Source organism: Rhincodon typus, chromosome 9 (genome assembly GCF_021869965.1).
Source record: "Rhincodon typus isolate 14 chromosome 9, sRhiTyp1.1, whole genome shotgun sequence".
Classification (NCBI taxonomy): domain Eukaryota; kingdom Metazoa; phylum Chordata; class Chondrichthyes; order Orectolobiformes; family Rhincodontidae; genus Rhincodon; species Rhincodon typus.
Genome location: NC_063340.1, coordinates 7,467,847 through 7,485,859, shown reverse-complemented (window position 1 = coordinate 7,485,859; position 18,013 = coordinate 7,467,847). Strand labels below are relative to the sequence as shown.

Genomic DNA, 18,013 nt, shown 5'->3' with positions numbered 1-18,013 from the left:
CAATTTCTGGTAGCAGTTTACTGGAATTAATTAATGCCGTTTAAATTAACAAGGATTTGCATTGACTCCATGAGTTGTCTCTTTCCTCTGTGTCTTGTAATGTTGTGGGTTCAGATTCTATTTCTTGACTTCAGCATGTAATGTGCTTTCGCTTCAGTATGTGGGGATTATCACAGCTGTTATCTTTGGAGTGAGATATCGAATCCAGTGCCCCCTCAAGTGGTATTAAAGATCTAACGGCACTATTCGAAGAATCTTTTATGCCCATTTTTCCTGTGTGAAACAGGTACAATACCATATCAGTCATATATAGACTGACTAATAGAGCACAGAAGTGCTAGATTGTATAACTACCGAAATGAGGCAACCACATAGCAAAAGTAGAGTAATATTAAAGGAATATTTCAATCTTAACATACACTGTGAGAGACAGACCAGCACCCGCCAAAAGGTTGTGAATTTCTCGGTGTGTCTGGAATAATTTCCGACGGCAATATATCGAAATGGAACAAGGGAGCAAGCAATATTGGATCCACCAATGAATAATGAGCCTGATTTAATTAGTGACCTAGTTGTTCATGAACGTTTATCAAATTGTGATCATAACGTGATTGAATTTCATGTAGCATTTGTAAGAGATAAGCAAAGATTGGATACGAAAATTGTGGATTTAATAAAGTAGATTTTAATGGGATGAGGCAAACACTGTCCAAAATAAACTGGGAAGCTCTGCTAATAGATAAAGCAACTGAGTAAAGTGAACAGTATTCAAAGAAACATTTAATCATAATCAGAAACAGTTTGTACCATGAGAAGGAAAAGAGACACCTCATGAAAAGGACAGCCATGGAGGTAAAGGACAGCATAAAAAGAAAGGATTTATAAAAGTTCAAAGAACAGTACAGATCCCAAAGAATGGAACAAATACAAAGACCAACAAAGGGCCACAAAGCAGCTTATGAGCATGGCTGAAAAGGATTATGAAATGAAGCTTAACAAAGAACATAAAAGACAATAAGAAGAGATCTTATAGTTATATAAAGGAAAAACAGCTGGTTAGGAGTACTAACACCTGTCACTGAAAGCTGACAGTGGGGATATTGTCAATGACCATAGGAAAATGGCAGACATGCTGAACAATATTTTTGCTTTAGTATTCATAGCAGAAAAGGAGGATAGCTTGTGGAAGTCCCAAGGAAATTAACAGAGGATCAGGACAGGGTCTATATAAAATTTGCTGAAGTAAATCATCAACAATGTGGAGCTTAATGAAACTGAAGCATGACAAATGCCCAGGACCTGCTGGTTTCCATCCACAGTGTTAAAGGAGGTCGGAGAGCACATTGTCAATGCACTAACCATAATCACTCAGGAGTTGTACCTCCAGATTGGAAAATTGCGCATGTCACTCCACTTTTTAAGAAGGGTGACGGAGGGAAATCAGGGAATTACAGACCAGTTAGACTGACCCCTCTGGTGGGGAAATGGTTGTCTGTAATCAAGGATGGGCTAACTGATCACCTTGAAAAATTTCAGTTAATCAGGAAGAGTCAGCATGGATTCATGAAGGGTAGTTTATGACTGACAAACCTCATAGGATTTTTTGAAGAGGTGACAAAGATAATGGACAGAGATGTCGATGGACGTGTTTGTAGACCAGAAGACTTTTAATAAAGTCCCACACAGGAGACTGTTAGCCAAGTTGGAAGTTCACGGAATTGAGGGAAAATTACTGACATGGATAAAAAAATTGGTTCAGTGGCAGGAAACAGAGTTGGAATAACGAGTAAGTACTCAAATAGGCAGGACGTGACTGGTGGTATCCCACAGGGGTCTGTGTTCTGTCCTTAATCATTCATTATGTTCATTCACGACTTGGATGATGCCGTAAAAAGTCAAATACCCAAATTTGCTGACGACACAAAATTGGGCAGCGTTGTAGACAGTGTTGACGACAGCATAAAATTGCAACAGGATACTGATAGATTTGGTGAATGGACAAAGTTGTGGAAAATGGAATTTGATGTAGGCAACTGTGACGTTAGCTATTTCTGGCCAAAAAAGAAGGCACAAAGTTAAATAAAATGGATATCCAATTGGATTTGGGAGTTCAGGTGCATAGCATTATTAAAATGCCATGGACAGGTGCAGAAAATAGTCAGGAAGGCTAATGGAATACTGGTCTCCATACCTAAAGGGCTGGACTATAGGGATGCAGATGTTATGATGCAGTTATACAAAATCCGAGTTTGACCTCTACTTAGAGTACTGTGAGTAGGTCTGGGCACCACACCTTAGAAAGGATGCTATGGACCTGCAGGGATTTCAGTGCAGGTTTACAAAAATTATACTTGGACTTGAGGTATGAGGAGAGCTTATGCAAGTTAAACCTTTATTCTCTAAAGTTTTGAAAGTTAAGCGATGATCTAATCAAGGCCTTCAGGATATTAACAGGGAAAGATGGATAGATAAAGATCAACCATTTCCACTGGTTGAAGATTCTAGGACCTGGGGGCATAGTCTGAGGATTAGGAGATCTCCTGACCATTCAGGAGAGATATTAGAAAGCATTTCGACACGCAAAAGATGGTGGGGTATAGATGTCTCTTGTTCAAATTTTTAAATTTAAATCTGAAATAGACAACTTTTTTTAAGCAAGGGTATCAAGGGATATGGGCCCAAGGCAGGCAGAGGGAGTTAGGCGGATCAGCCATGATCTTATTAAATGGCAGAACAGGTTCAAAGGGCTGAATGGCCTACTCCTGTTCCTATGTTTTCCTCTTAGGATGCCTGTAGTCAATACCGCTACTAAATATGCAGTACCCATTCTTGGTGTCCCAAGCGCCCCTGTTAATTTGGGGTCTAACATTTGTGGAAAGGCCCCCTTACAAATGAAATCAAGGGATGCAGAAATTTCACTCAGTGGTTTCACCCTCACAGGTACCGGTGACAGTCAGATGTTCCTCCTTCATTTTTTTTTCTGGACTGGGATAAAACTGGACTCCACATTCACGTTGATTGCTGACTTCGCTCAGTCTAGTGCAAGGGCAGCTTGCTGGGCAACTGTCAGCAGTTCAGCTGGATTATCAAAGTCCAGGCCTGTCACCTAATATTGGCTGCCTCTTGGCCTCTCCTTTCATGGCCAAGTCTGAGCTCGAAACACAATCACTGACTATTTTCTGCTTAAGGGTGCTAACACATCCCTCGACCAACAGTGTGTGATCAACAATCTGTGATCACTTATTTCTGTTGCTGTCTGTGGGAATCCTGCAGACTGCAAATTGGCTGTTATGTTGACTTATCCACCTAATTTGGTGTCTTTCACCCATTTTTGTCCATAAAATTTGGTCAAACTGATTGCAGACCCCTATCTCTCTATCTGTCTAAGACACACACACACACACGCATATCAAATTCTTACCATATCATGTGTCATATATAATTAGGTTGAGAAATATGATCTACTTGGATATCAACACATCTTCATAGACAGCGAGGATAAGTGTTGACCAGCTTCGAGGTTTATCCATAATTTTTTGGGTAGATTGAAGATTTCCTCTCAGACTTGGTAAGACAGTAGTTGACCCTGTAGTGTATAGGGTAGATGCAGTGGTCCATCTTAGTTGAAACAGAGACCTCAGGCTAGTTGGTCACGCGTGTGCTGAAGAGTGTGCCACGTGAATAAGTAGTGACGCGTAATCTGACTTCTCTTATGCACGATAATATTGCCCCAGTGTTCACCACTCGAAAGACATGTATGATGTTCATTTCAAAGCAGTTACTTCCAGCAGCATTCCCTCAACCATTGCAATGCGATTTCTAATCAGACGTGACACACCTCTGGGGCAGGAACAATTTTAACCCAAACCTTCCAACCCAGATATAAAGACACAACTGCTGTGCCACAAGACCTCTATGCTTATTAGATGTCGCAGTTTTTTTTAAGTTTGTTCATTCTGTCAGTTGTTAATCGACAGTAATTACCTGGTCACCATTAGTTAATGCAACTATTGTCGATTGCCATAAAAACCCACCTGGTTCATGAATGTCCTTTAGAGAAGGATCCTCTGCAGAATGTGAGTACATTATGTGATTTTCCCTTTGAAGAATACCTAAGGACAAGAGTTGAAACAAAAGGAACCTGAGCAAAGGAACTTCATGCAGTCAATAAAACCAAAAACAAAAGTTGACTGTTCAATTACCAACAGTAATACTACCAGTAACCCCCACTGCACAACACTCAATCATCAGCTCTTTGCGAACAATTCAGAGATTAATCTGTATTTTTTTTAAGAAAGGTCATCCTTTTTGACTGTTATTTCTAATCTGTGTGGACATGTATCTAGTAATGAATTAACTCACACAATGCTAGCTCAAGAAAGCCTGTTTAAATCAACTCCGTTTAAGACATAGATTATATTTGAGTCTGGGAGTAAAATGTTCACATGAGAGGGGGATCCACTTTAAAATTAACCTTGTTGCGACCTACTTCGGGTGTAGGTGAATACAGAAGGGAGCTAGTTCATCTCTGTTTGGGCTGTCCCATCTGGAGCTGAACCTCACCTTGGGTGGGAAGTGGGGGCCTGGTCATAACACTGCGCAACTTAGACATTTGCTTTCACTCCTGCATTAATGTTGCACATGGAGGAGGGCGTTTGGAGGCATCAGTTGGTGAGTGAGGTGAGGGTTTTTGTGGGAGTAAAGGAGTTGATCATGGGGGCATGAGCATAATTGACGAAAAGCCAAGGATCCTCCAAAAGGAAAGACATCCGTTTTGGTTCAAAGGCTCTTTTTTACCAAAGCAACCAGAGCAATACATGAGACCACATATAACTACAAGAAAACACAAGGATTCGTACAGATGGGTCCAAGTTCCTCAGCCGCCCCTGAACTCATGATCCCAAAATATCTCCTGACCCCACGGGGGTTGGGGAAGGGGTTGGCATTCACTACCCCAGTTTAGGAAATCCTGCTCCTGGCAGAAATCTTACACCCCAAAAAGAACCAGAGTGACAAAGAAAGGGAAGAAACAGCAACGTGAGCCTTTTGAGTTTTCAGAGTCAGAAGGCCTACTTTTCAAGGATCTTAAACCTAAAGGCGGTCTTCCATGTGCTCAGTGTAACTTCTGATAAAACTGGATGGGTGATCAATGCCTAGATGGGGGTGACAGAGCACCACTTTTTGGAGAAGGCAAGAGTTCAGCCCAAATCAACAGCTTTCTAACTGTTGCTTTAAGATTTGGAGATACAAACTTCACCACTACCATCCCCAACGTTCAACATCTGAAGCTTTCACCCCTCCTCCCACATTATCTAAGTCTCTCGCCTCTACAACGCATCTAGCAACCTCCCCCTCCCCCAGAGTTTCACTCTGGGGCCTCGTAAAGATTGAATTATAAAACTAGGTCACAATGGGGAAATGTTTGGGAAGCATTTGTCTGATGCAAACGACTCTCCGACCACTCTCCCCTGATATTTTTGATCTCAGTACACTTATCTGGAATCTGAGAAGCTCGAATCACAATGGTATTCAAACGCACTGTCAGTGTGTGAGCAACATGCCATAATGGCACATGTGCACTGTCCAAGCACCATACTTAAGAGCACAAAGTTAGCTCCAGAACTACAATTGATCTTGTCCTTGGTGACAAGAGCTGGGATGTGATCCCACGATTCACAATACAGAATTGTTAAGGTTAAAAACCTCCCTTATCTGGACATAGTAAAAGTTTGGGAAAAAGTGAGTACATTTGCTGTCTGTGCACTTGAGACAAACCAGTATATTGTTGATCAGCGATTGGGAGAAAGAGGATAGAAAAGTTTTGCTTGTTCACTTGATTTTCCTTATTTTCCAGAGAAAATAATTGTGTTGACTTGAAGAAAGAAACGGAGGTCAAAATAGAAGCATTATCTTCAGACCACAAGCTAAAGGTATTGGGATGTTGAGTTTTAACCTTTCTGTGCAACTAAATTCTGTTCTACATGATGCAGTAGAATGGCCAGCAATGTTGTTTAGACTGAACTTGTATAGGGCAAGAATAGATATATTGGCAGTAACTCAGAAATAAATCTGTGTTCACTACGGAGTTCTGAAGAAAGGTCAAACTCAAAACGTTAACTCTCTTCCTCTCCCCACAGATGCTGCCTGACCTGTTGAGTTTCTCCAGCACTATTTCTCGATCAGATCTTCAACAAACATACTATTTTGCCTTATTGTTTTATGTTTAGTAAAGATTTCTATCTGGAGTTTAATCTGTACATTGAAAGTTTCCCCGTTATTTTCACTAGTGTTCAAATAAGGAGAGCCAATATTTTCCTGACATAGCAACCACAAGGGATCTCTCCACAAGTGGATTTGTATGCTAAGACTTAGTGCAGTATTTAAAATGAACAAGATCTCTTGGAACGTAAATTAGTGACAGTCCAACAAGCTATTCAAACATTAGTTAAAATGATATCACAATAGTTTACCAATAAGTGCTTGTTTTGACCCATCAAATAAAACTGTCTTCTTGATACTATCACAAACTCATTTATTGACAAGATGGATGAGGTTCAATTATAATTTCTTTCAAGTTCATTTAACATTACTTGTTGCTAACTGGGAATATTTTTCTCCTTTTGCCATTTGTTTCTTACCTGAAGGCGAAACTTATCATTTTTGAAGGACTTATTGGCTTAATATGCTTGTAAATGCTACTTTAGGTGGATATTTTCTAACCAACATATTCAGAGATGTTATTGCACATCTCTGGACCAGGAGGACCAGAACCCAGGCCTCCTGCAGCTATGCCTCCAATAGAAAATATGTGGCTTGAATAGCAGACAAAAGAACTTCATACCAAGATGTTAATACCACGAAACAGCAACTTGCGAACACTAATAAAAGCAAAATGCCACAGATGCTGGAAATCTGAAATAAAAACAGAAGTTACTGGAGAAATTCAGCAGGTCTGACTGCATTTCTGGAGAGAGAAATCGGGTTAACGTTTCGAATCTGATGTGACTCCTCCCAGTCTTGGCAAGCGCTTTATCAAACACTAGGAGGGGGAGTATAAAGCAATAAAGGTGAAGAAGCTGAAAGATTAAAACGGAAATCTTGTCAGAGAGAGGAGAAAAACGTCTTCAAGGTGGGCTTACCTGGAAGAGAAGTGGCAATGAATTAAACACTCAAATAAAAGCAAAATACTGCAAATGCTGGAAATTTGCAAACTCTAGATTACACTTGATGTCCTTCCAGGAAGCAATTGAGGTTGGTAATCCACCACAAAGTGTGTCTATTAGAGATCAGAACACAACGTTCAGAACTGTCACAAATGGGAGGGATGTGTTTGAAATACATTGACTAATCTAAGATATTTCAAGAGTTGAATTCCTTACATTTGATGCTCCTTCTGATAGTTATCTGCAGTAATTGTATGCAGAAACTTCCAGGGGCTTGAACAAATTTTAGCTATTTGCATCGCTGGAAAGAGGATTGGGAAATCACAAAAGTGTAACTTCAGTTTCTGGCACGGTGAGAAGCACTTTCTTTGTGCCGACGGGTAGGACTGCTGGTAAAGGGAGATATGGAATCAAATCATATGGATGTACTATTGCTATTGTACCTTGCTTATTTTACAGTGAAATTCGAAATAATCCAATTATATGTTTACCTGCAAAATATTAACTACAAAATTTAATCCATTCAACGTAAGTGCTGCAGGGCTTTCCCGTGAAGCATAATAAGGTGCTGTGTTAGTGCAAGTTGCTTCACTTTGTCTTTTTTTCTGAAGGAGGGTAACTGGACCCAAATGTCCACAGGAGTAGGCCGTTTGACCCCTCTAGCCTGTTCCAGCATTCAGTAGGTTCATGGCAGATCCGACATTCCTCATGCCCACTTACCTGTGTTTTCCTCATAATCTTTGCTTTCCTTACTGATCAAGAATCTATCAATCTCAGCCTTAAATGCGCACAAGGATTCTGCCCCCACAGCTGTCTGTGGCAAGGGGTTCCAAAGACATATGATCCTCAAAGAGAAGAAATTCCTCCTCATTTCAGTTTTAAATTGGCACCCGTTTATTCTGAGACAATGCCCTCTGGTCCTAGACTCTCCCATGAGGGGAAACATCCTCTCAGCATTTACCCTGTTTTGCTATGACACTGATCAGCACCACTCTGTCCATCTAGTAATCTTCAGTCCTTGTCTACATCAACACACAAAACATTCTGTCAGAAAAGTGAATCAAACAGGCAGCACCATATTCCACTACTGAAGAGTTCGCTGGTCAAAATTTGGTACACACAGTTGTGTTACGAAATGTCTGATCTTGGTAGTCAGCAACAACTTTAGTGCAGCCCCTTTAACGTAGTAATTCATCACAAGAGTGACAAGATGCTTCACAAGAGCATTAGCAAAGACAAACTGACACCGAGTCAAATGAGGAGACATTAGGCCCGTTGACCTAATGGTCAGTCAAAGAGGTAGGTTCTAAGGGATGTCGCAAAGGAGGAAAGAGAAGTGGAGGCAAGTTTTTCACACAAAGGGTGGAAGTGGTGGATGCAGACACGAAAGGAGCATTCAGGAAGCACCTGGATGAATACATGACTAGGAAGGGAATAGAGGGATACGGATCCTGTAAGTTAAGACAGTTTTAGAATGGAAGCGCAAAATGTGTCGGCGCAGGCTTGGACGGCAAAGGGTCTGTTGCTGTTCTGTATTGTTCTTTGTTCTTTGAGATGCCATGAGCTTTCAGAAGGAAATTTCAGTGCATGGAATCTAGATGGCACATGGCCACTAATTGTGAGACATGGGATACAAACGTGGCTTGTATTAGAATAATTCTCCCACTGGGAGGAGCAGCATGTCAGAAAATTAGAAATTTTCCAAGTGTGCATCCGCTTTATCACAGTTATAACTTAAGTGATTATGGTTCCTGATTTATTAGGAGACTAGTAGCACCCCAACAAACACGGTAAATGGCTTTTCACATGTTTTTGGAAACTTTATTTTATGATAACAAGATGTACTAACGCATTGTTATGGACCAAACCAAAACCCCCTTAAAATATATGAAGGAGATAGCAGAGACCCTAACTTTTTCTTATTTAAAGGCAAGTGTAATTCAATTAGTTACACTACTCAGTTTTGAGCAAAAATACACTTTATTCCTAATCCACAGTTGAAAAAAAAGACAAAAGCAATAAAAATTGATCTAACTTTCACTCTAATGGAAAACTTAACAGAATAATAGATTATTTAACTACTAAACAAAAATTGTTCCAATATCTTAACATCCCATAAACACACCCTTGGCAAAGGCAACTTCGGTAAAATAGATTGCCTCACATACAATGTTTCTCCAGTCCAGGAGCAAAGAACATCAAGAGAAAATTCTGGCAGAGTGCGAGTGTGAACCCAACTGTTTTGCTGTAGCAGGGAGAGATGTATGGCAGCTTCAAATCCCCAACAATTACTGAAAGCTAAACAAAAACCCTGGTTCTGTGGGAACCTGACTCCACCCATTCATGCTGCTTCTATTGTTCCAAACTCTTAAAAGAAAGCACAAGGCCTCTCAAGCTGTCTACATTATTGGCTCGGCACCTCTGTCTCAACCTCTCTTCATAAAAAAAGGACAAAATGCGCCTCTTAAAGTCATGGTATTGTCAGAACATGCTCTGCAGTTTAAAATTTCTGCTTATGTGTAGTGTTTCAATCCCTTTAGTTGAGAGCAACCACAGTGATATTAATTTGCACCAGAAACTTTGTTTATTGAAATCTTCATATGAAACAACAAGTTAACAACAAATTTCAGTCCATTTATAGCCCTGCTACTATTCTTCAATTCTGGAATAAATATCTCCAACATTAAGATAAAACTGTGTAATTTGAGTTCAGGTATTTATATTAATTGGCACAACCACCAATAAATCCAATTGCAGGTTATGTGTGATGTGCATTATTTTTTCTTTTGACAGGTGAAGGAGATTGTTACCCAGCAAACTAAGGAATGGTCAGAAATGATAAACGTACATTGCGCAGAAGAGCAGGAGCTGAAGGATCTTCATTTGAGCCAGCAGTGTGATTTGTTGAAGAAACTGCTCATCAGTATGCATGAGCAACAAAGTCAGCACCTGAAACTTATTCATGACAGGTGTGTAAAGCAAATGTTTGCTATTAAGAAAAGTTTTTTTTAATTAGGTCAAAGTTCCTGACTTCCCCTCTTCTGCGGCTGTGTTTGCACACCGGTATCCTTGGAGAGAGAGCGTGCGGTATTCACCAGAACTCTCAATGCCTTTTAATAGAGGTGGGCACCGCAACAGGAGGAGAGCTTTATCTCCCTTCCAACCCCATTTTGATTTAGCTCCCCTTCCTCTCTCCCTACTTCTCCCTCAGCTTTGATGGTTTGCATTCCCCTCGACTTTGCATGGAAATGAATCAATTGAATAACACAGATGATTTACTGGTGGTACTTCACAGGCGAAGAATACCACAGGTAGTTTGGTGTTGGGAGAAAGGCCGTTCAGTTTTGTGCGATAAGACTTGCAAATATAAAAGAAGGAGGACTAGATTTTCCTGCCCCTCTTCCACAGCTACATCTGACCCCAAACGTCTGTGGCAAGGGAGTACACAGTATGCACTAACACCCTTGAGTCATTTAAATTTGGTTTGATTTATTGTAGTCACGAGCACCGAGGGCACTTAGACAGAGTGAGGCATTCCGGTTACGCTGCACAGGAGGTGTGCGAAGCAAGATGAACATTAACAAGATCAACATTCTTTAAAAAGAACATTATTAGTCATTTTTACGAACTTAGAATTTAGGTTTAAAAGTGCAGAATAGTTATAAGAAATGTTAGAATAAGATCTGCCTTAGGGAGGTCGCAAGAAGTTGCCTGGTATCGGTGCTATTTTGAACACCTTGGGTGTTGGAGTGCCTTATTTCCCCCTTCAACTCCATTTTAATTGAGCGCTCTCCCTCCCTTCCTACAATTCATTTACTTTTGTTACTGTTGCACTGCCCTAACTTGTTTGCTTTAATTTGTTAACTGGATGATTTGGTGATGGGTTATTTAAAACAAGGCTGGTTTTCGTCTCTTGTAATCTGTTTGTTGACAATTCTAGGTGATTTGTTGGTGGTGGGCTACTTAAACAAAGGCTGTTTTCTCCCCCACTAAGCAAAGTTAGTCAAGAAGGGGAGAGAGCAGACTGAGGTTTATATTGAACTCTGAAATCCAATTAGTTATGAAGGGCCGGCTCGTTCTTCCGACTTTTGTAAACAGATGATTAGCAATGTAACACATCTCACTTGAACTTCTGTTTACCCACAGAATCTTTTGTTACAAAATCCTTTCTGAATTTTGTTTGTCCATCTCATATTTAGAGATTACCATTGTTGTCTGCCAAATGTAGGAATTTCCATAATCGTCATATTATAAACCATAAGATTTACTTTTCCACAAATTGTTAAATGAGGTGAAATGAATGAAGTATATTTCTCCTATTCTGTCAGGAATTGAGAAGAAATACTCACATCCGGGTGTGTTGGGAAAATGAACCTCACTGTTTTGAATATCATGGTAGAGGCAGAAATCCTCATTGCATTTAAGTAACACTTAAATATGCACTTTACCTCATTCTACTCCATATTCGCTCTTCAAGCCACTCACCTTCCTGACTTCGGACTACATTGCTGTTCTCCCTAACAGCGAGCTTCTCCCCAAGGCTCACGCCATCCTGACTATATCCCGATTCCTTCACTGTCACTGAGTCAAAATCCTGGAACTTACCTCCCGAAAAACGCTACGGGTGCCCCTTTCTCCCAAGGACTGCAGAGTTCAAGAAGGCCGCTCACCGCCTCTTTCAGGACAATTAGGGATGGACACCGAATGCTGGTCCAGCTAGCAACGTCCACAATCTATGAATGAATAAAACAAAAAAATCAGCTCACAGTCACTAAGTTATTAAAGTACAGTTGCCCTTGTGCAGCTGAAAGCAGCAGTCAATTAGCAAGTAGGGATGTTCCAAAATAGTGATGAGTGGAACAACATGGTAATCCTGGCCAACATCTCTGTTGCAGGCTTGCTGAAGTGCTCCAGTGAAGTTCAGCACAAGCTGAAAGGACAGCACCTCATTTTCCGCTTGAGAATTCTGTAGCCTTCTGGACTCAATACCGAGTTCAGGGCTTGATGCACCTTTTCCCATGTTCTTACCCCAATCCCTACACACCAGGCCTTGTTGTCACATGGTCTGCTATTACACACAACCCATCCTTAGCCATTAATAGTCCCCATTAGAAGCTATTCATTCTCCCAGGCTGATTGTTATCCACTCCTTTGTTTGTCCAACTGTTTTTCTCTCTCTTTGGGCTCTATCTCCACCTGTCATTTACCCCCTACACCCTCCCCACCCCCTATCTTCTGCATAAAAAGCAACTTTTTCCTAGCTACCATCAGTTCTGAGGAAGAGTTGCTGGATTCAAAACGTTAACTTTGATTTCTCACCACTGTTGCGGCCAGACATGCTGAGCTTTTCCAGCAATTTCTGTTTTTGATTCTGATTTCCAGCATCCGTAGTTCTTTCACTTTTTAATAAGGTAATCCCATTGTGTTGATGAGGTAGTTGGTTGAAAGCACCACCAGACCACCCTTGTTTCTCTTTAAGCCTTTAAATCTTTTGCATCAGTTTTAACACCAAAAGGCACTCGTTTAATCACATATTCAAAGGCCACATTCCTGAGAAGTTGTACTCCCTACTGAGTTCCTACTGTATAGAATTAATCCAGTGACGTTGGAATTCATCAGTTTTTTTTTATTCTTTTGCGGAATGTGGGCTTCGCTGGGTGGCCAACATTTATTGGCTATCGCTAGTTGGCCTTAAAGAGACTTTGTCACAATTGTTACAACTAAATAGCTTGATAGGCCATTTCAGTGGGTAATTGAGAGTCAACCACATCGCTATGTGTCTGGAGGCACATATAAACCAGACCAGGTGATGATGGCAGATTTCCTTCCCTGAAGGACATTAGTGAACTAGATGGGTTTTTTTCCCAAAAATCGACAATGCTTTTGTGGTCATCAGCAGAGTCTTAATTGCAGATTTTCTTTAAATCGAATTCAGACTCCACCATCTGCTGTGGCGAGATTTGAATCTGGGTCTCCAGAACATTAGCTGTGTTTCTGGATTAATAGATCAGCAATAATACCACTATGCCATTGCCTTCCCTATGAAGGGGAAGGTTGTCAAATATTAGAATAGGAAGGGAAATGCTAACACACACACACACATACCAATGATCCAAGGATCAAATATGGGTTCAAATACGCCGAAGAGGCAAAGAGCATAGGGATTGGGGATCAATCTGTGCTCAGTTTTATGATCCAAGATGTTGTTACTATCGGACAAGCCAGTCCCTCGAATGAAATCTGGCTGCGATAGTTTTCTTTTGCAATCAAATCAAGTGATCTTTCTCTGAACCATAAACATTCCAGACTGCAGATTTGTTTTCAACAATAAAACAGAATTTTATTGCACAAAGGAATGTTTTAAAAAAACAGACCAAGCTATCTAAGCCGAACACCGTTGGAAAGATTTCAAAACATGCAGCAATACAAAATCCTGGCTACTTCCCAACCCCAGCACTTTACAGTTACTCAAAAGCCAGAGAAATTTCCTTTTCTTTTCAGTTTTGCTGGAATATTTTCACAACCGAGATCTTCGATTTGCTCAGTTTTGAAGAACAAATGCAGGTTTCTAACTGAACGCTCTTGGTCTGGAACTCACAAACCAAACTCCTTCACTGAGGTAACTTATTCCTATAGTGCTCTGAACAATCCCCTTCTTTATGGAGAAACTATTTCTTTAGCTGACTCCAATTGAGTCTTTTTCAAACTGCTGAAAGAACTTTACCATCTCTAGGTTTTTCTAAGCTGAAATCAATCCTTAAATATGCTAAGCCTAAAAACAAGCTAGTTTTATCCTTTCTGTGGCAAAATTCCACAGTTTAAACAAACTTCCATTAACACTGCAGGAGGCACGTACTAACTTAACACTTATGGTTCTGGAAAGTCCGACCAATTTCGTTATTAAACCCCTGCATATACAAAAATAAGTCAACGCACATATGCCACTGTTATAAAATCCAAACTTTTAAGAAATGATATTAATATACATGTACAGAGCGTTTGGGTGTTGTACAAAGAAGCGAAAGGTTGAGGATGGAGATGTTGTGGTTGGGGAGGTGACAGACAAAAGGGTAAGCCCCTGCTTGAACAAGCAGTTGTAAAATTAGCTTGTTCAGTTGCAAGGCTACAAAAGTGACAGTGCTTTAAAATTAGTTATTTTGAGTTTCAACAGTTTTGGTACAATCAGAATAATGGATAATAAATGTTTGGAAGGCCGTAATATAATCAAAGCATTGAAATTGCATTGCCAATTAGAGTGCAAAGCTCAAGTGTTTGATGCATGTGCTCCTGGAATATCAATTAGTGTTTATAATCTTGAAAACACTCTATTGTAAGTACTCAGCATTTATTTATGCACTGGCCATTGTGTGTTTAAGTTGTCACATTCTTCAGCCTTGCTGTTGTTGATCATGGTGCTATGCATAGAGACTGATGGATAGTTATGGGTTCTTTGTTTCTCTTGGTCTTGAGATGTAGGCTATGATGGTCGAGCAGCAGCCAGGTGTTACACACCCCTGTTTGTTTTGATGTCATAAACTCTAAAGAGAACAAATTCAACATCCCTAATTTCTAAATTTGCGGATGATATGAAACTTGAAAGTATTGTAAATAGTGCTGACAATATTGTAGATGTCCCATATCTAATGAAGAATGTGCTGGCATTGGAGGCGATTCGGAAAAGTTTTACAAGAATGAACCCGGGGATGAAGGCCTCGTCATATGAGGAGTGGTTGAGGACTCTGGGTCTGTACTCAGTGGAATTTAGAAGGATGAAGGGAATCTGATTAAAACTTACAGAATACTGAGAGGCATGGAAAGAGTGGATGTGAAGAAGGTGTTTCCACTTGTAGAAGATACTCATGACCCCAGAACATAGCCTCAGAGTGAATGGACGATCTTTTAGAATGAGATGAGGAGGAATTTCTTCAACCAGAGAGTGGTTAATCTGTGGAAGACGTTACCACAAAGGACTGTATGAGACCAAGTTTTCAACTGCATTTAAGAGATAGATGTTCTTGATTAGTAAGGGGATCAAGGGTTACGGGGAGAAGGCAGTAGAATTAGGTTGAGAAATATATCAGCCATGATCAAATGTACCAAAAGATTCAAGAACAGCTTCTTCCCTGCTGGAATCAGACTGTGGAACGGACCTCTCAAATATTAAAGTTGAGCTCTCTTTCAACCTTCTATGTAGCTGTAATACTATATTCTGCATTCTGTTCTATAACCCTGATGTACTTATGTATGGTGTGATCTGCCAGAATAGCACGCAAAACAATACTTATCACTGTATCTCAGTCCATGTGACAATAATAAAACAAACCAAATCAATGTATTTGACTCTCAACAGCCCTCTGAAATGGCCAAGCAAGCCGCTCAGTTCGAGGGCAGCTAGGGATGGAGAATAATTGCTGGCCAGCCTGAGCCACCCACTTTCCACGAGTAAATTTTTAAAAATCCCTCGGCTGTTGAGTCACAAATTTTAGGATTTGGTTTTCAAAACTTGTCATAATTTTGCGAGTGTGGAGTTAAACCTCAAATAAAATCAGTGTAAATGGCACAACAACTGTTGGATATTCTATCTTCCATCATAGGAATATTAATTGATTGCAGTTCTAAATTTACCAAAATTGGAGGTCTTTGTAATTAAATCACTATTGACAAGAATCCCTACAGAAACATTCAATTTGAATGAATAGAATCATTTTGAAAAATAATTTTTCTTTAAATTACTGATAGATTCTTTTGAAACTTGACCAAAATAAACTGTTCGAGACACATCTTTGTTTCTTTTTAAATTTATGGTGAGTGCATTTTCATAAATGTGACAATTAAGGTACAAGTGATGCAGGGTTCTAACCAGCTGTTTGCACTCACAGTAAACCTATGCTTTTTCTAAAAAGATGTTTCAGTGCATCTATCTCACCAGAATTGTAATATTCACGACAGAAGAAAAGGTATCATTATCTGCCCAATTAAACAAAAGTGTCTTTGATCTGTGTTACGAACGTATTTTAATCAGAGGTGGTGAACTTGGATTTACATGCAGGAACAGTCAGGTTGTATGTATTTGTTAAGGAGCACTTAAAATTCTGAATATTGATACCTTTGTTGTTGAATATGCTTTATTTTGGTGCTGCTAGGATACCAGATCTCATTTTTTTTAAATAGAGCCTCTTATAATTGACCAAGCAATGATTACTATGCCTCAATCCACCTTCACAAGGCACCATAAACCCAATGTCATACAAAACAGCTTTTCAACGTAGAGTAACAGAACATGCTATCAGATTTTGGCAATATAAAATTGAACATTAGAGTGCTAGAATTAAGATTTGTGCTTGCCTAAAGCTCATTGTTCTCTACTTAGCTTATTAGAGCACAATTCAAATCTCAGGGGACCAGGAGGTAGTGATATCCTAAAATTAGATGGCATTTTGGTCTCTTAAATGTATTCAGTATAATATTTCAAATACTTTTGGATTAATGAAATACTTTCTTTTAAAGATAAGGCAGTTTTTACTGCTAAGTTTTTCTCCATGATTTATGCAATTTGAGAATGGCAGTGAGATGCATACACTTGAGGAACATTGTGTTAAATGTGCTGCTACAGAAGTGTTAGTTATGTATCTGCAGAGTACTGAGAACTTCACAGAGTAATTTAAAGCAGACATGTGCATTTTAAATATAAGTGACATTTCACGGTTGTATTGCCTGAAAAGGCCTTGAGACAAACGTTGAGTTGGTAAAGATTGATGCAAATTTTGATATAGAATGTCACATGCACTAAAAGAATATAGTTCCAATACCATCACTGTGTATAAACCATGTATAAGATTTGTCAACAGATAAAGGATAAGTAAGAATTTTCATTTCCCATTTAAAACAAAAACAAAAACAAAATTCTATGTTTAAGAATGGTGTAATTCATATCACATTGAGGATACCATTTTAATTTTGAAAAAAAAATTAAATATCGATAGCACAAGCACAACAGAAAATGTATTTGTGCGTTTAATCTATGAATCTGGCTAGAAAGTTACAAAACCTATCGTTGCCTTGTCCGCTCTGCTCTCTCCTCACACAAATAGGTTGGATGAAGCATCATAAGTTGAGATTGGATGGAGTTCAGAATTTCTATCAGTTTTCATGTCTCCTTGAGACTTCTCCTAATGAGATAGACAATGGGCTTCATAATAATTAAATAGGTTTTCTATTTGATAGGATCATCTTTAAACACATTGGCAACATCAGAAGGATATACTCATAAAGCATCTTTCATGTGACAGAATTTCTCCAGCTCAGTAAGAGGATATTAAGGAGAAAGTGCAAAGTCATTTTGAATATTACTACAAAGAGGGACATGTTGCTGAAGCTTATTGTCTTGCAGTCGTCAGGATACGTGCTGGAATACCAATTTCAAGCAATCACAATAATTTATACTGCGGGATAAACGGTGATGATTGGTTGACAAATCAACTTTGATTGGCTGAGGCATCACCATGAAGAAGCAATGGGACAGAACATAGAACATAGAACATTACAGCGCAGTACAGGCCCTTCGGCCCTCGATGTTGCGCCGACCTGTGAAACCGATCTGAAGCCCATCTAACCTAAACTATTCCATTATCATCCATATGTTTATCCAATGACCATTTAAATGCCCTTAAAGTGGGCGAGTCTACTATTTTTGCAGGCAGGGCATTCCACGCCCTTACTACTCTCTGAGTAAAGAACCTACCTCTGACATCTGTCCTATATCTATCACCCCTCAATTTAAAGCTATGTCCCCTTGTGCTAGCCATCACCATCTGAGTAAAAAGGCTCCCACTGTCCACCCTATCTAATCC

At 39.7% G+C, this 18,013-nt stretch overlaps 1 protein-coding gene across 8 annotated transcripts in view; it reads left to right on the top strand.

The window, feature by feature from the left end:
• LOC109936216 (1-phosphatidylinositol 4,5-bisphosphate phosphodiesterase beta-4-like) overlaps positions 1-18,013 on the top strand; it is a 537,830-nt gene that overhangs the window by 473,383 nt on the left and 46,434 nt on the right. For all 8 annotated transcript variants that reach the window (XM_048601091.1, XM_048601092.1, XM_048601098.1 and 5 more), the window contains 2 exons: positions 5,855-5,930; positions 9,957-10,132. In XM_048601091.1, coding sequence (XP_048457048.1) covers positions 5,855-5,930; positions 9,957-10,132 — 252 coding nt within the window. The remainder of the gene's footprint in view (positions 1-5,854; positions 5,931-9,956; positions 10,133-18,013) is intronic.